The sequence below is a fragment of the Microtus oregoni genome, unplaced genomic scaffold (assembly GCF_018167655.1).
Source record: "Microtus oregoni isolate MIOR12 unplaced genomic scaffold, Mior012 000062F_ref0000492, whole genome shotgun sequence".
NCBI classification, from domain to species: domain Eukaryota; kingdom Metazoa; phylum Chordata; class Mammalia; order Rodentia; family Cricetidae; genus Microtus; species Microtus oregoni.
In genome coordinates, this window is record NW_024543872.1 from 1896048 (window position 1) to 1909242 (window position 13195).

Here is a 13195-nt window from a genome sequence, read left to right on the forward strand (position 1 = left end):
CATGCATGCAAATGACATTATACCCAGACTGAGCAGGTTATATTTAGGAATATAGATGTATATGCATATGTATGTAACAACAGCTAATAAGAGGCCATGTATTTGTATATGTGAGGATTTGTGGAGAATCAAGGGAAGGGGAAAATCATATAATTATATTATAATCACAAAAAAACACAAGAGAAATTAAAACAACAAAATCCTGCTGAACCACAAAGCTGATGTACACCAGGCCTTCATTTCTTACTCTAGTTTCTCACCCAAACCATTTTTGAAGAGAATTCACACAGGGTCTTGTTCCTCGGGATGAAGCAGAGAATCTGTGCAGGTGAAATATATTAGTAAGAAATCTCTGGAAAGCTTCTCTTCCAACATTATGGAGCAGTTTGATCAAGCCTGGCCCCATGTGGCTGCTGTGGTCTGAAAAGACCGTGGCTCAGACTGTGCTGTGACCCCACATACATGTCAAACCTTTGGAAGCTTGGGAGGTTCTGGTGCAGACACACCACAGTGCACACACACCGCGGTGCACACACACTGCAGTGCACACACACACCGCAGTGCACACACACAACACAGTGCACACACACACCACAGTACACACACGACAGTGCACACACTGCAGTGCACACACACACCACAGTGCACACACACCACAGTGCACACACACCACAGTGCACACACACACCACAGTACACACACCGCAGTGCACACACCGCAGTGCACACACACACCGCAGTGCACACACACCACAGTGCACACACACCGCGGTGCACACACACCGCAGTGCACACACACACCGCAGTGCACACACACAACACAGTGCACACACACCACAGTGCACACACACCACAGTGCACACACACACTGCAGTGCACACACACAACACAGTGCACACACACCGCGGTGCACACACACCACAGTGCACACACACCACAGTACACACATCACAGTTCACACACCGCAGTGCACACACACACCGCAGTGCACACACACCACAGTGCACACACACCACAGTGCACACACACACCACAGTACACACACCACAGTGCACACACACACCACAGTGCACACACCGCAGTGCACACACACACACCGCAGTGCACACACACACACCGCAGTGCACACACACCACAGTGCACACACACACCACAGTGCACACACACCACAGTGCACACACACACCACAGTGCACACACACCACAGTGCACACACTGCAGTGCACACACCGCAGTGCACACACACTACAGTGCACACACCGCAGTGCACACACACACCGTAGTGCACACACTGCAGTGCACACACACACCATAGTGCACACACTGCAGTGCACACACCGCAGTTCACACACACACACCATAGTGCACACACTGCAGTGCACACACCGCAGTTCACACACACACCATAGTGCACACACTGCAGTGCACACACCGCAGTGCACACACACACCATAGTGCACACACCGCAGTGCACACACACCACAGTGCACACACACCGCAGTGCACACATAATCAGCACCCCACTCCTGCTGCTGTTGTCTGTCTTAATCTGGATCCCAACTCATTCTGGGCCCATGAAGCTGATCATGCCGCAAATCCTGAACTGTCATCTCATTGAGCATCTGCTCCAGGACTGACTGAAAAACCTGTTTGCACCCAACTTCCCTGGAAAAGGCCACTGTGTCCATTGGGCCTGAAAAAGCATGGGATAAAACCGGACTTGCTGAACATAGCGGACAATGAGGACTACTGAGAACTCAAGAACAATGGCAATGGGTTTTTGATCCTACTGCACCTACTGGCTTTGGGGGAGCCTAGGCAGTTTGGATGCTCACCTTACTAGACCTGGATAGATGTGGGCGGTCCTTGGGCTTCCCACAGGTCAGGGAACCCTGATTGCTCTTCGAGCAGATGAGGGAGGGGGACTTGATTGGGGGAGGGGAAGGGAAATGGGAGGTGGTGGCGGGGAGGAGGCAGAAATCCTTAATAAATAAATAAATTAAAAAAAATGGAGCCATAAAAAATAAATCAAAATGGGCGGCAGAGGGCTGGCATTTGTGAGAGGGAATGGCAGAGGGGGAACCCAACCTCCCCTCCCCATGTTTCTCAGAAAATCCTCTGATCCAGATACATATCTGAAATACTCTCAGGGGTAGGTCTCCTCCAGCTTCCTCATTAGGTTAATCTCTGGACCAATGAGTCTTGTTTTCAAAGCCTGGTTGTGTGTCCCCATTGCTTTTGTCACCCTCCACTGAGCCAAGGGAAGGAAACTGGCTCTCCTAGATGTTTACAGGGTAACTCTTCAGTTGTCACTTACCCAAGTAGAACATATGCCATCTTTCATTTTTGTTCATTAATCAGTTCCCAAATTCCTTTACACTTGCTCTTCAGGTGATTCTCTTACAGTGGCTTATTTCTAGAGCCATAAATCCTGGGATGCACAGCCTTCCAGCTGCAGCCAACATAGCCCTTAGGACTCGTGGATTCTCACATCAGGTCATAGCCTTGTTTCTGCAAGAGCTTCCTGTCTCCATCTGCTACTCTGCAAATACATGTAGTCTTACCTGTGGATTTATAGTTCAATCTTAAGAAGCATCACAAATTAGGGTGCAGATTGACACCAGCCTGTGAGGGTGTAGGAGCTCAGACTATGTGTCGGGGGGAGAGCTCAGACTAGGGGGTGTAGGGAGCTCAGACTGTGTGTATGAGGGGAGCTCAGACTGTGGGGGTGTAGGGAGCTCAGACTGTGGGGTGTAGGGAGCTCAGACTGTGTGTGTGGGGAGCTCAGATTAGGGGTGTAGGGAGCTCAGACTGTGTGTGGGGGGATCTCAGATTAGGGGTATAGGGAGCTCAGACTGTGGAGGTGTAGGGAGCTCAGACTGTATGTGTGGGGAGCTCAGATTAGGGGTGTAGGGAGCTCAGACTGTGTGTGGGGGGAGCTCAGATTAGGGGTGTAGGGAGCTCAGACTGTGTGGGGGGAGCTCAGATTAGGGGTGTAGGGAGCTCAGACTGTGTGTGGGGGGAGCTCAGACTGTGGGGGTGTAGGGAGCTCAGACTGTGTGTGTGGGGAGCTCAGACTGTGTGTGGGGAGCTCAGATTAGGGGTGTAGGGAGCTCAGACTGTGGGGGTGTAGGGAGCTCAGACTGGGGTGTAGGGAGCTCAGACTGTGGGGGTGTAGGGAGCTCAGACTGTGGGGTGTAGGGAGCTTAGACTATGGGGGTACAGGGAGCTCAGACTGGGGCATATAGGGAGCTCAAGCTGTGGGCGTGTAGGAAGCTCAACTTTCTTGCACTCACCACTGAGGTTTCCGGTTAACATAACCTTTTCTGTAATGAAAACACAGACTTTTATTCCCCTGAGAGCCACCCCTCGAATACAAGAGCCACACGTTGTTTGTATCTGCAGAATATAAAAGAAGCCCGGATGTCTATTCTTGAGAAATTGTTCATAAATAAATGATTTACGTCTTGGGAAAAGCATACACTAGGCCAACCTTTAGTTAAATGAAGGGAAAGAAACATAGATGCATGTGTACAGATGTGAAAAAAAATGCCTACCTATAAAACAGCATCCAGAGTTGCTGGGTATGGGACCAGACAGCTACTGTCCCAGCACTGAGGAAGAAACTAAGACCAGAGGACTAATGATTGTGAGAGGTCTTGTGTCTCTGTCTCTGTCTCTGTCTCTCTCTCTCTCTCTCTCTCTATATATATATATATATATATATATATATATGGATAAAAAGAGAAGTAACATTAAAATTTAAAAAGCAAACTGTAGAATCATAATATATAGTGTGGGACCATTTTTGTAGAATTTTATTGTAACAAGACACAGAGAAAAAGTTATAAAGTCTCACACAAATCTATTAAAGGAGCATTTTTCCTGAGGTAGGAGACTTTGAAAATGACACATTTTAAAATTATTACCTTCTCTGTTTTCAGCAGTAAGTCTGCACTACTTCTAAGTTTAGTGGGAGCTCTGTAGAAGTGTTAGTTTTTCCTCTAGAGAGATGATATTGTCCCACGAATGCTCTCTAAGAGCCCTCACTGTCCCCAGACTGCTTCACAAACTGAACAGCCTTCTCTGGGACCATTCCAGAATTTGATTTTCCCAAGACCATGGTGGCTGTGTTATCTTTTCAAGGCTCAAATACTCAGCAGGTATGGCTTCCTCAAGGTCACTTTCAAGTTCTACTTGTACCCTTTGGCCCCCTTGACCTTCTTCTCTCCTTTCCTCTCCCCTCCCCTCTCCCTTTTCTTGCCTCCCTTCTCTCTTCTCCTCTCCCCTCATCTCTTCTCCCCTCTTCCCCCATTCTCTCTTTCTTCCCTCCCTTCCTTTCCCCCTCCCCTCTTCCCCATAAGTATTATGCAGACTCTTTATAGATAATTACATTTGGTCCATTAACCATTTTTGGTAAGTTTTGGATCATTTTCTAAGCATTTTTTCTACTTTTATCCCTTTTACATGAGAGGAGATAGCTGCTTCCGAGCCTGCCTGAAATGGCTGATTCATGCTTATGTCTCAAGGCTTTTTGAGAAGCTGGGCCAGGGTTAGTAGGCATAGCTCTGTTCTTCCTGCATCAGCACCAAGGCTGTTAAATAAGAGCTATTTCTGTTGGTTTTGTTGCAACAACTTCTTTTCGAGGTGATGCTTTGTTGAGGCAGTGCATTCAAAACAGACGACAAAAGACCTAGAGCTCTTCCAAATTTATCTCCCATTCCTTTTCATTTGCATACATGCAATATAAATATAAACAGTTACAAGATATAGGTAAGCAATCAGGAAAGTAGGATTACCCATTCAATAGCAGGTCTAATAGCTTTTTAATAATTGTGCTTCTGGGAATCTGAACCTATTCATTCATTCATTCATTCATTCCTGGGACGATAGCCCAGTCGATAAGCAAGAAGATCAGAGTTTGACCCCTAGAATGCATATTTTTAAAGTCAGGCATGCTGTCCCAACTTTTCAGTCCTGGCTCTGAGGAAGTAGAGACAGGGGGATCCCTGGAGCTCACTATTCAGCCTGCCTTGCCTACTTGGATAGCTCCAGACCAGATGTCACCAAAGGAATAACACTCAAAGGTGGCCTTTGTCCCACGGTGCACACATACATATGTGCTCCCACGTAGACGAGCATGTACATGTGTGTGCGCGCACACACACACACAAATACAAGACTCAGAGGTGGTAACTTATGTCTATGATCTTAGTATTTGGGAGTCTGAGGCAGAAAAATAGCTGAGTTCTGAGACTGGCTGGGTTACAGACTAGGATAGTATCTAAAAAGGAAAGATAGATCATCTCCTTGATAATAAATGTATTGCTTTGTGATTTTATTAGTAACAATGTGGCAGGAATTATTTTCCTGTCATTAAAGATAATGATAGCATTAAGCATAGAACTTTATAGTCAAAGAAAGCATTTCATTTTAGTTAATTCACATATTTTATCTCATGTCTATCCTTTACTCTTTTTTTTATTTTTTAGAACCTTTGTCTGTGCTTGGGTGTGTTTGATATGTATGTTGTTGGGGGCAGAAAGCATGCTTGTGCCATGAATGTCAGAGGATGATCTTTGGTTGGTACTCACTTTCCACCTCGTTGGAGATGCGATCCACCCTTCATAAGCCAGGGTTGTTGGCCCTGACCATCCACGCCTTGTTCTGTCTCGAGCTCCTATCTTGCTACTACATCCAGCTTTATGTGGATTCTAGAAATCTGAACTCTGAGATTCATGCCCCTTTATTCATTTTCTTTACTTTTTTATTCTACCCTATCTTTGTGTGTGTGTGTGTGTGTGTGTGTGTGTGTGTGTGTGTGACTCCATCTCTTCTCTGGTTATATGACCTCAAGCATACTTGTTTTCTCTTTGCAGATTAATCTCTCATATATATGAACTCTTCATGGTAATAATGCTTGGTGCTGGGGAGCATTCTTCTTCCTGTTTGATAAGTTGAAGAGATGAGCCCCATAAAGATTAGATAATCTGCCTAAGGTCTCACAGTGAAGGGCAGAATAGGGTGTTGAATCTAGATGGTCTCACCCCAGAGGCTGTCACCTGAACCACAAGCCATGGAAAGTGTGCACAGATCCCGGAGTGTCCCACCCTGAATCACTGGGAAGTTTTGCACTCGTTTTTTTTTTTCTTTTAAGCCTCCCCAAAATCAAACTAATAGATCTGCTATGTGATAATGTCATTTTCTTAACTTCAGTATGTGCAATTGGAGGGGCTGTCTGACTGGAATGAGTGATACATCCAGGTCCTGAAGACCAATGCCCACTTCTGCCCCTAACTTGTTTTATAACCTTGAGGAAGCCATTTAACAGTTGCGTGTCTTGTTTCACCCATTTGCCAGGTAATGAAGGAGAACTACCTGACCTCACAGGCCTACCCCACGCTTTGAAGGGAAAGTGGGACTAAGATGTAGCTAAGTCGGCAAAGTGCTTGTTTAGCATAGTGGAGGCCCTGGGTTCAATCCCCAACAGCACGTGAACCTAATGTAGTCATGAATATCTATAATCCCAGCAGTACAGGAGGACCAGAACAGCTTCATGAGACTCCTAAGAACTTATCTGAGAAAGGAAAAGGTCACGTGAAGTGTCTGTTGATCCGAGAGTGAAGTCCGTCACCAAAGAAAAGAAGACATGGAGAGGGAGCCGTCGGTGCAGATAGCTTTATTGTTAGTGAGGTGCTGTTGGAGGCAGCTCAGGACTTGTTACGACATATTAAAATTATTCTGTGATCTGTCCCTTGACCGTGGCCCCTGAGAAGTGAGTGTACTGTCATGGTTGGCGAAATGGGTCTCGAAGGCTAAGGTAATTACAGTCGTTCCACCGAAGCATGGCAAATGGTCTCTCAATTTGAATTCTTTCATATGAGAGAAGAAACTTCCATGACAACAGCCCCGGAACTTAATTACAGGCTCCAGGTTTGAGGAAATAGAGACAGTCAATGGCTGCCGTGGGGAGGCTGAAGACAATAGCAGTGAGCCACCTGGGAAGAGCTGGGACAGGGTGACATCACAGTGACAGAGTAATAGCAGCCCGCCACATCAGGGACTTTATGCAGAGCGCAATTCTCTCTTAGGAGCAGCTCGTAAGCACTCTTAGTGAATCCCCATGACACCCCAGCACTCAGGGCAGGAGACAGAAAGAACCTGCAGTGCTTGTCTGCAGAAGGCAGAGTGGCATGAATCACATAGATCCTTTAGATATCTCACTGCCTCGCCCTGGCTGGCCTGGAGCTCACTGTATAGAGCAGATCAGCCTGAAACTCATAGATACCTTCAGCTGCCTCTGCCTTTGGAGTGCTGGGATTATAGGCAGACCTCACCTCCCCGGTCTCATAAATGTCTTCATTGATTTAGCACGTTTTTGTTTTAGCTATTGGAAGGCATCTGTACTCACCATTGCCCCACTAGTGCCCCTCTGGTTTGTGTCTGAAGGCCTGTTGTAAGCTGGTAATGCCAAAGTGAGTGAGCCAGTGCTCCTGCTTTAATGGAGTTTGACAAATAGTGGGGCGAGACCAGTCATAAAAAAAAAACAATCAATAAATAATCTCTATGGTAACAGAAGCTATGAAGAAAACCAAGCTGCATGATATGAGAGGGACTGGGTTAAGGGCAAGTCCCCTAGGAGGTGACATTTGGACTGAGGCCTACGTGATGGGACAAATGAGCCATGCCAAGACCTATTAGTGAGCATTTTACGAAGATAATCCACACAGCAAAGGCACAGACTTGGAAAGGCATTATTTGTGCTGAGAACACAGAGGCTGGTATGGCAGGGTGAGCTGTGGAATGCGGAAATGCATGCACTGGACTCAGAGGGGGCAGACTCCCTAGAGCAGGCTACCACATGCCACAGTGAAGCCTATTCCACACACAGAGGAATAACATTGGCAGGTTCTGGACCAGGGGCTGTTGAGATCCTCCATTTCTTTGGGCAGCTTTCTTCATCTCTGAGCTGTGCTGACCACAGGAAGCAAGTGCAAAGGAAAACGGTTTCCAGCGCTTGCAGGGAATCCTGCTTGAGCATTAATGGGACCGCTGAGTTTCATGAAAAACCATCCTAGGTTGTTCTTAGGGCAAGACAACATTCATAGTGAGGGTGTCTAATTTAAATGGGCATGAGGTAAGAACATCTTAGATCTAAGCCAATCTCAGGACTGTATCCAAACAAGGGTGCTACTTGCCGCTGCCTCAGAACCTCCCTTTGGCCCACAGAAAGTAGTGCAGAGGTCCTGACCGGTTTTACCTCCTCTCGCCTGGGGGTCAGACTTAGTGCATAGAATAATCTCACCTGAAATAAGAAGAGGTTACATTTTTCTCCCTACCTATGATGTCTTAGGTAGCGTCTCATTTAATTTCTATACAATATATGCGTCCATGTGTATGTGTGTGTGTTCCTGTGCATGCTCAAATATGCGTGTGTGCTTGCCTGTATTGGTTTTTATTTATCTTTGAAAACTATTTTTGGAGATGTGATCCACATTCAAGTGTATAGGGCCTGGCTTTTCTGGGGGAAGCGGCATGGGATGGATGGTTAAGAATTTTCTTGTAAACTCAGCAAGTTGGTTTGTTTGATTTAAAAAGGCCTTTTATAAACATTGCTGCTAATGTTTAACATTGATTCATGTTGCAAAGAGGATGAAATGAACCAGCGGTTTAGGCTAACAGCTCATTATTATGAGACACTATTTCTTACTTTGGCACAGGTATTAAGAGTTAATGCCAGCGGGCTGGGGAGATGGCTCAGAGGTTTAGAGTTCTGGTTAGTCTTGCAGAGGTCCTGGGTTTGATTCTCAGCATGCACATGGTGGCTAACAGTCATCCACAATGGGGTATTTGACACCCTCTTCTGACCTATGTAAACACCAAGCACACATGTGATGCACTTGTACACATGCAGGTAAAACATACACACACATAAAATAAATAAACAAACAAAAATATGTAAAAAATATTTAAAGAGTCACAGTAGAAACCATCAATGCACGTGCACCCATATTCTAAAGGGTACGCAATGACCTTTGAGTCTGTGAGGTGATGAGCCAAAGGGACAAGATATCTATTACAAAATAAAACGTTAAACTAAACAAGCATATTTGTGTAGGATTTTGGGGGAAAGTTGATCACTTTTGGGTTGGTATTTATCAATAAATAGCACATGTGTTTCTCAGGGAGAAAAACTCTCAGATGTTAATTCCTTCCAGAATTAGGAAAGCTCTAACAGGACAGAAGCCCAAGGATAGGGACAGGACAGAGCAGCTAAAAGTGGGAGTGGGGAGCACACAGCAGGGCTTATGGACCTAAAGATGCTAAATTAAAAAAAAACTCAAGCTTTACCAGGCGGTGGTGGTGCACACCTTTACTCCCAGCATTCGGTAGGCAGAGACGGGTAGATCTCTTGTGAGTCTGAGGCCAGCCTGATCTATAAAGTGAGTTCCAGGACAGCCAGGACTGTTTCACAGAGAAATACTGTCTCGAAAAAACAAAACAGAAAGGAAGGAAGGAAGGAAGGAGGGAGGGAGGGAGGGAAGGCAGGAAGGAAGGAGAAAAGAAAAGAAAACTCAAACTTCCTTCTGAGCCACATGTATCCTGGGCCAGACTCTCCTGCCCTGGCTGTTTAGGCTGACAGGGGCTTCATTAGACTCAGCTGTGAGGCACAGGCACTAACCATAAGGGAGAATGGCATGTCACAAAGGCCGGGAGCTGAGGCAGCAGCCGTTGGCTCCTCTTGCTTGTTTCTGAGGGTGATGAAGAACAACTCATCCTCTCCTGTAATGCTCTCATCCAACACTTGTGTTTGCTGTGAGGCTTCTGGAAATACTCTAGATCACATATTAACATTAATTCAAGGAGTTAGTGCAATCCCAAGAGCATCCTCAATGCCTCTGATGTCAGGCCCAGGAGTTGAGGAGTGGCGGGGATTTTGGCCACACAAGTTTCCATATCTAATATTGCATGCTCGCCACTTTGCATTCTGCCCTCTAGCCTTAATAAATTGACTAAAGGTTTGTCTGGAAACTGAGATAAATTATGTGTTTATTATGCCAAGTTAAGTAAATATATTTTGAAAGGATCACGAGCAAGCACAATCCAGTTAATTACTTCAAAATCTTTTTTTTTATTTACTGAATTTTGAAAGCTGTTGTTTATTCTGTCACAGTTGTGATCCAAAGATGTTGTTGTTGGGCCCACAAGTTACCCATGCATGTTCCGCCTCTGTGCCTGGAACGACTCTGTTCATGAGCTGAAAGGCCCCTGGGGTTGGAATGTGAGTCCAGCTGACTGGCTGTCCTCCTCTAGGGAAGACACGCATTGGCAGGTTGACATGCAGTCTGACGTGATCTCTCTCTTCATTCTAGATGCTGAGGAATATCAGCCTCCAATATGGAAATCATACCGTGAGTACCAACGACACACAGATCCCTGCAAGTCTTTAACCTGCCTGCCTTCTTGAAGGATCCCACTGGGCTGCAGTGCATATGTGTTGTCCCATAAGCCGTCCCCATCCCCGAGCCCTAGCTCTTCTTTTCACTGAGGAGATACCTGTGTGAGAGAGAGTAAACTCTGCTTGTGCCCAACCAGAACCTTTAACAACCACTGGCCTGTGTGACCCATGTTAAGGCTGCTCCCGAGGGGAGGGGACCTTCTGACTTTCCATGAATTGTACTCTTTGCTCATCACTCCGAAGCTGTAATATCATTCGACATGAACTGTTGGAGAATGGACACACAGTGAAGATGGTCTGATGGCTCGGGGTGACTCTTTAGGAACATAGATCTTGTCTGAGCATCAGCCACCCAGCAGCTTCCGTCATGAAGGCAGGCAATGGCCATTACCTCACAAACTGTCTCTCCTTGGTGTACTGTGTCTCTCTCAGAATTCTCTGTTTGGAGAAGAAAGGGCTGTGGCAGGAAGGCGCCCACCATGGTTGAGACAGGTGTTCCTCCAAGCTCATCGCTAGGTAGCAATCGTTAGTGCTGCTGACAGTATTGATGCTGCCATTGCTGATGCTGTCCACTGAGGACCTGCCTTAGGCTTTGAGCTGCTAATTTTAGATTCTCAGTACAGCCCAACAGGCTGGCATGCTGTTATCCCTACCTCCTCTGTAAGGAAACCATAGCTCAACAAGGGCAGAGGCATCTCCAAAAGCAGTCGGGGGGCATTCAGGAGTCAAGTCTGGGTGCCCAGAAGCAAGCCAACTCTTAGGCTGCAAGCAAGCATTCAAGATTTCTTTTCTACTGGTTTAAAATTGTAAACTGAGCACACAGTGATGTATATCTGTGATCCTAACACTCTGGAGGTAAAGGCAAATGCACCTCTTTAAGTTCTAGGCCAGTCTTGTCTATACAGTGAGTTACAGAACAGCATAAGGTCTACATAATGAGACTCTGTCTCAATAATTAAAGTCTCAGATTTTCTATATATTGCTTATCATTGTAGTCATGTGTCACATAATGGCACCTCCACCAAAAGTGAACTGGGCCTATGACAACATATATCATCAGCATGGGCCATATGGCACATGTGCGTGCTTGGCTGTACCATCTAGGTTTGTATAAGTATACTCTGATGTATACATAAGCACACATTGCCTAACAAACATTTCTCAGCATGTACTCTTATCATAAAAGGATTAGAGGGAGTATGTACTTTATACATACACATATATGCACCTATTTGTTATTTATATGCATAAAACTGAACCGAAGTGGGGTCAGGAGATGGCTCAGTCAGGACACTGCTGGCCTCACAGCATGAGAGCCTGAATTCAGAGCCTCAGTGCCTATGTCGCACATGCCTCTAATCCTAGCACCAGGGTGGAGACAGGAGAATTCCCAGGGCCTGCTGGCTAGCCAGCCTAGCCTCATCCGTGAGCTCCAGGTTCACTTAAGAAGCTCTGTCTCCAAAACTAAGCTGTGGGAAGAAATTTGATATTGACCTCTGGTCTCTATACATTGCACACACATGTGCACACATACACCATACACATAAACCATGTGTTAATCTGAGAGTTGGAATTTCCCATAATGCATACACCAGCCCCTGCCTCAGAGTGCCGTCCCCCTCCCCTTCCCAGTGTGTGCTTCCTGTCATCTTATAAGACATATGCCTCCCATGTTTAAAAATTGAAAAACTTGCTGGGTACCGAGGCCTTATCCCTTCTTTTTGTCTAATGGATTTCATTGCCCTTGGTACTCTTCACTTTTGTCTCCTCCCAGATATATAGCCCTCGCCTTTCTGTGCGGGCACGTGCAGGGTCACCTCATTCTTTATTACATGAGCCTGCTCCCCCATCTGTGAAGTTAGGGGCCAAGTGGGTCTCTAAGGGCCCTTCCAATCGAGGGCTCTGCTTTCCCAGCTTCGATTCTAAAAGGCAGTGCTAATGACTTCGTAATTGGATGTTTTTGTTTGTTTGTTTCCTAATGGAGTGTGAAGTACTCTGACAGTAAATCAACAAAATATCCCTGGGAAGAGATGTTGGGTGTTCCTTGAGTTATCGGGCATCGTACACTGCCTGCCGCACATTAACAATCCAATAAATATTTGTTGAGCAAATGCCACCACTGGGAGCTTTACTGAAATGCATGATATTGGCTCAGATTCATCTCCTCCTCTTCTGAGTGACCTTAGGCTACCCAATTTATATTTTAAAGGCACTTGCATATCCTAAGGAAGCTAGGAAGAGCCTTGCTAAATATATGTCTACAACACCAATTTTACCCTCGTGTATAAGGTTGAAATTTTGATTTTGGATCTTGAATCATAAAATCTTACTTGAAGAGGGGATAGTTTGGGCTATTTGATACAAATTTAGTGGCATGGGCAAAGTTCTTTATTATAATCAGTCTAATGGGCATTTATTATTCAGAGTCTCCCAGTGATTAGTTTTACTGAAATGAAGGCATTTGACCCACAGGACACCAGAGCCATGTTGCTCAAAGCCCTACAGAGCATCCCTAAAAAGAGAGGACCCTGGTCCTTATGGATCAGGGAGTTCTTTGTGGTGGGTGTTGTTGCCCTTGTGGACCGCCTCATGGTTTGTTGTTGCCAGGCTCACACTGCTCCATCAGATTCCCGGCGTTATCATCACTTAAGCAACCAACCATCTTCCATTCTGCTATTTCTAATGGTAAATGCTCAAAATCAACAATGACAATAATGTGGCCCACATCTACCTCCGAC

At 45.8% G+C, this 13195-nt stretch overlaps 1 protein-coding gene across 1 annotated transcript in view; it reads left to right on the plus strand.

Annotated features, from left to right (window-relative positions):
* Chn2 (chimerin 2) overlaps positions 1-13195 on the plus strand; it is a 292825-nt gene that overhangs the window by 131023 nt on the left and 148607 nt on the right. The window contains exon 2 of the mRNA XM_041640219.1: positions 10372-10410. Within this exon, the coding sequence (XP_041496153.1) occupies positions 10372-10410 (39 nt within the window). The remainder of the gene's footprint in view (positions 1-10371; positions 10411-13195) is intronic.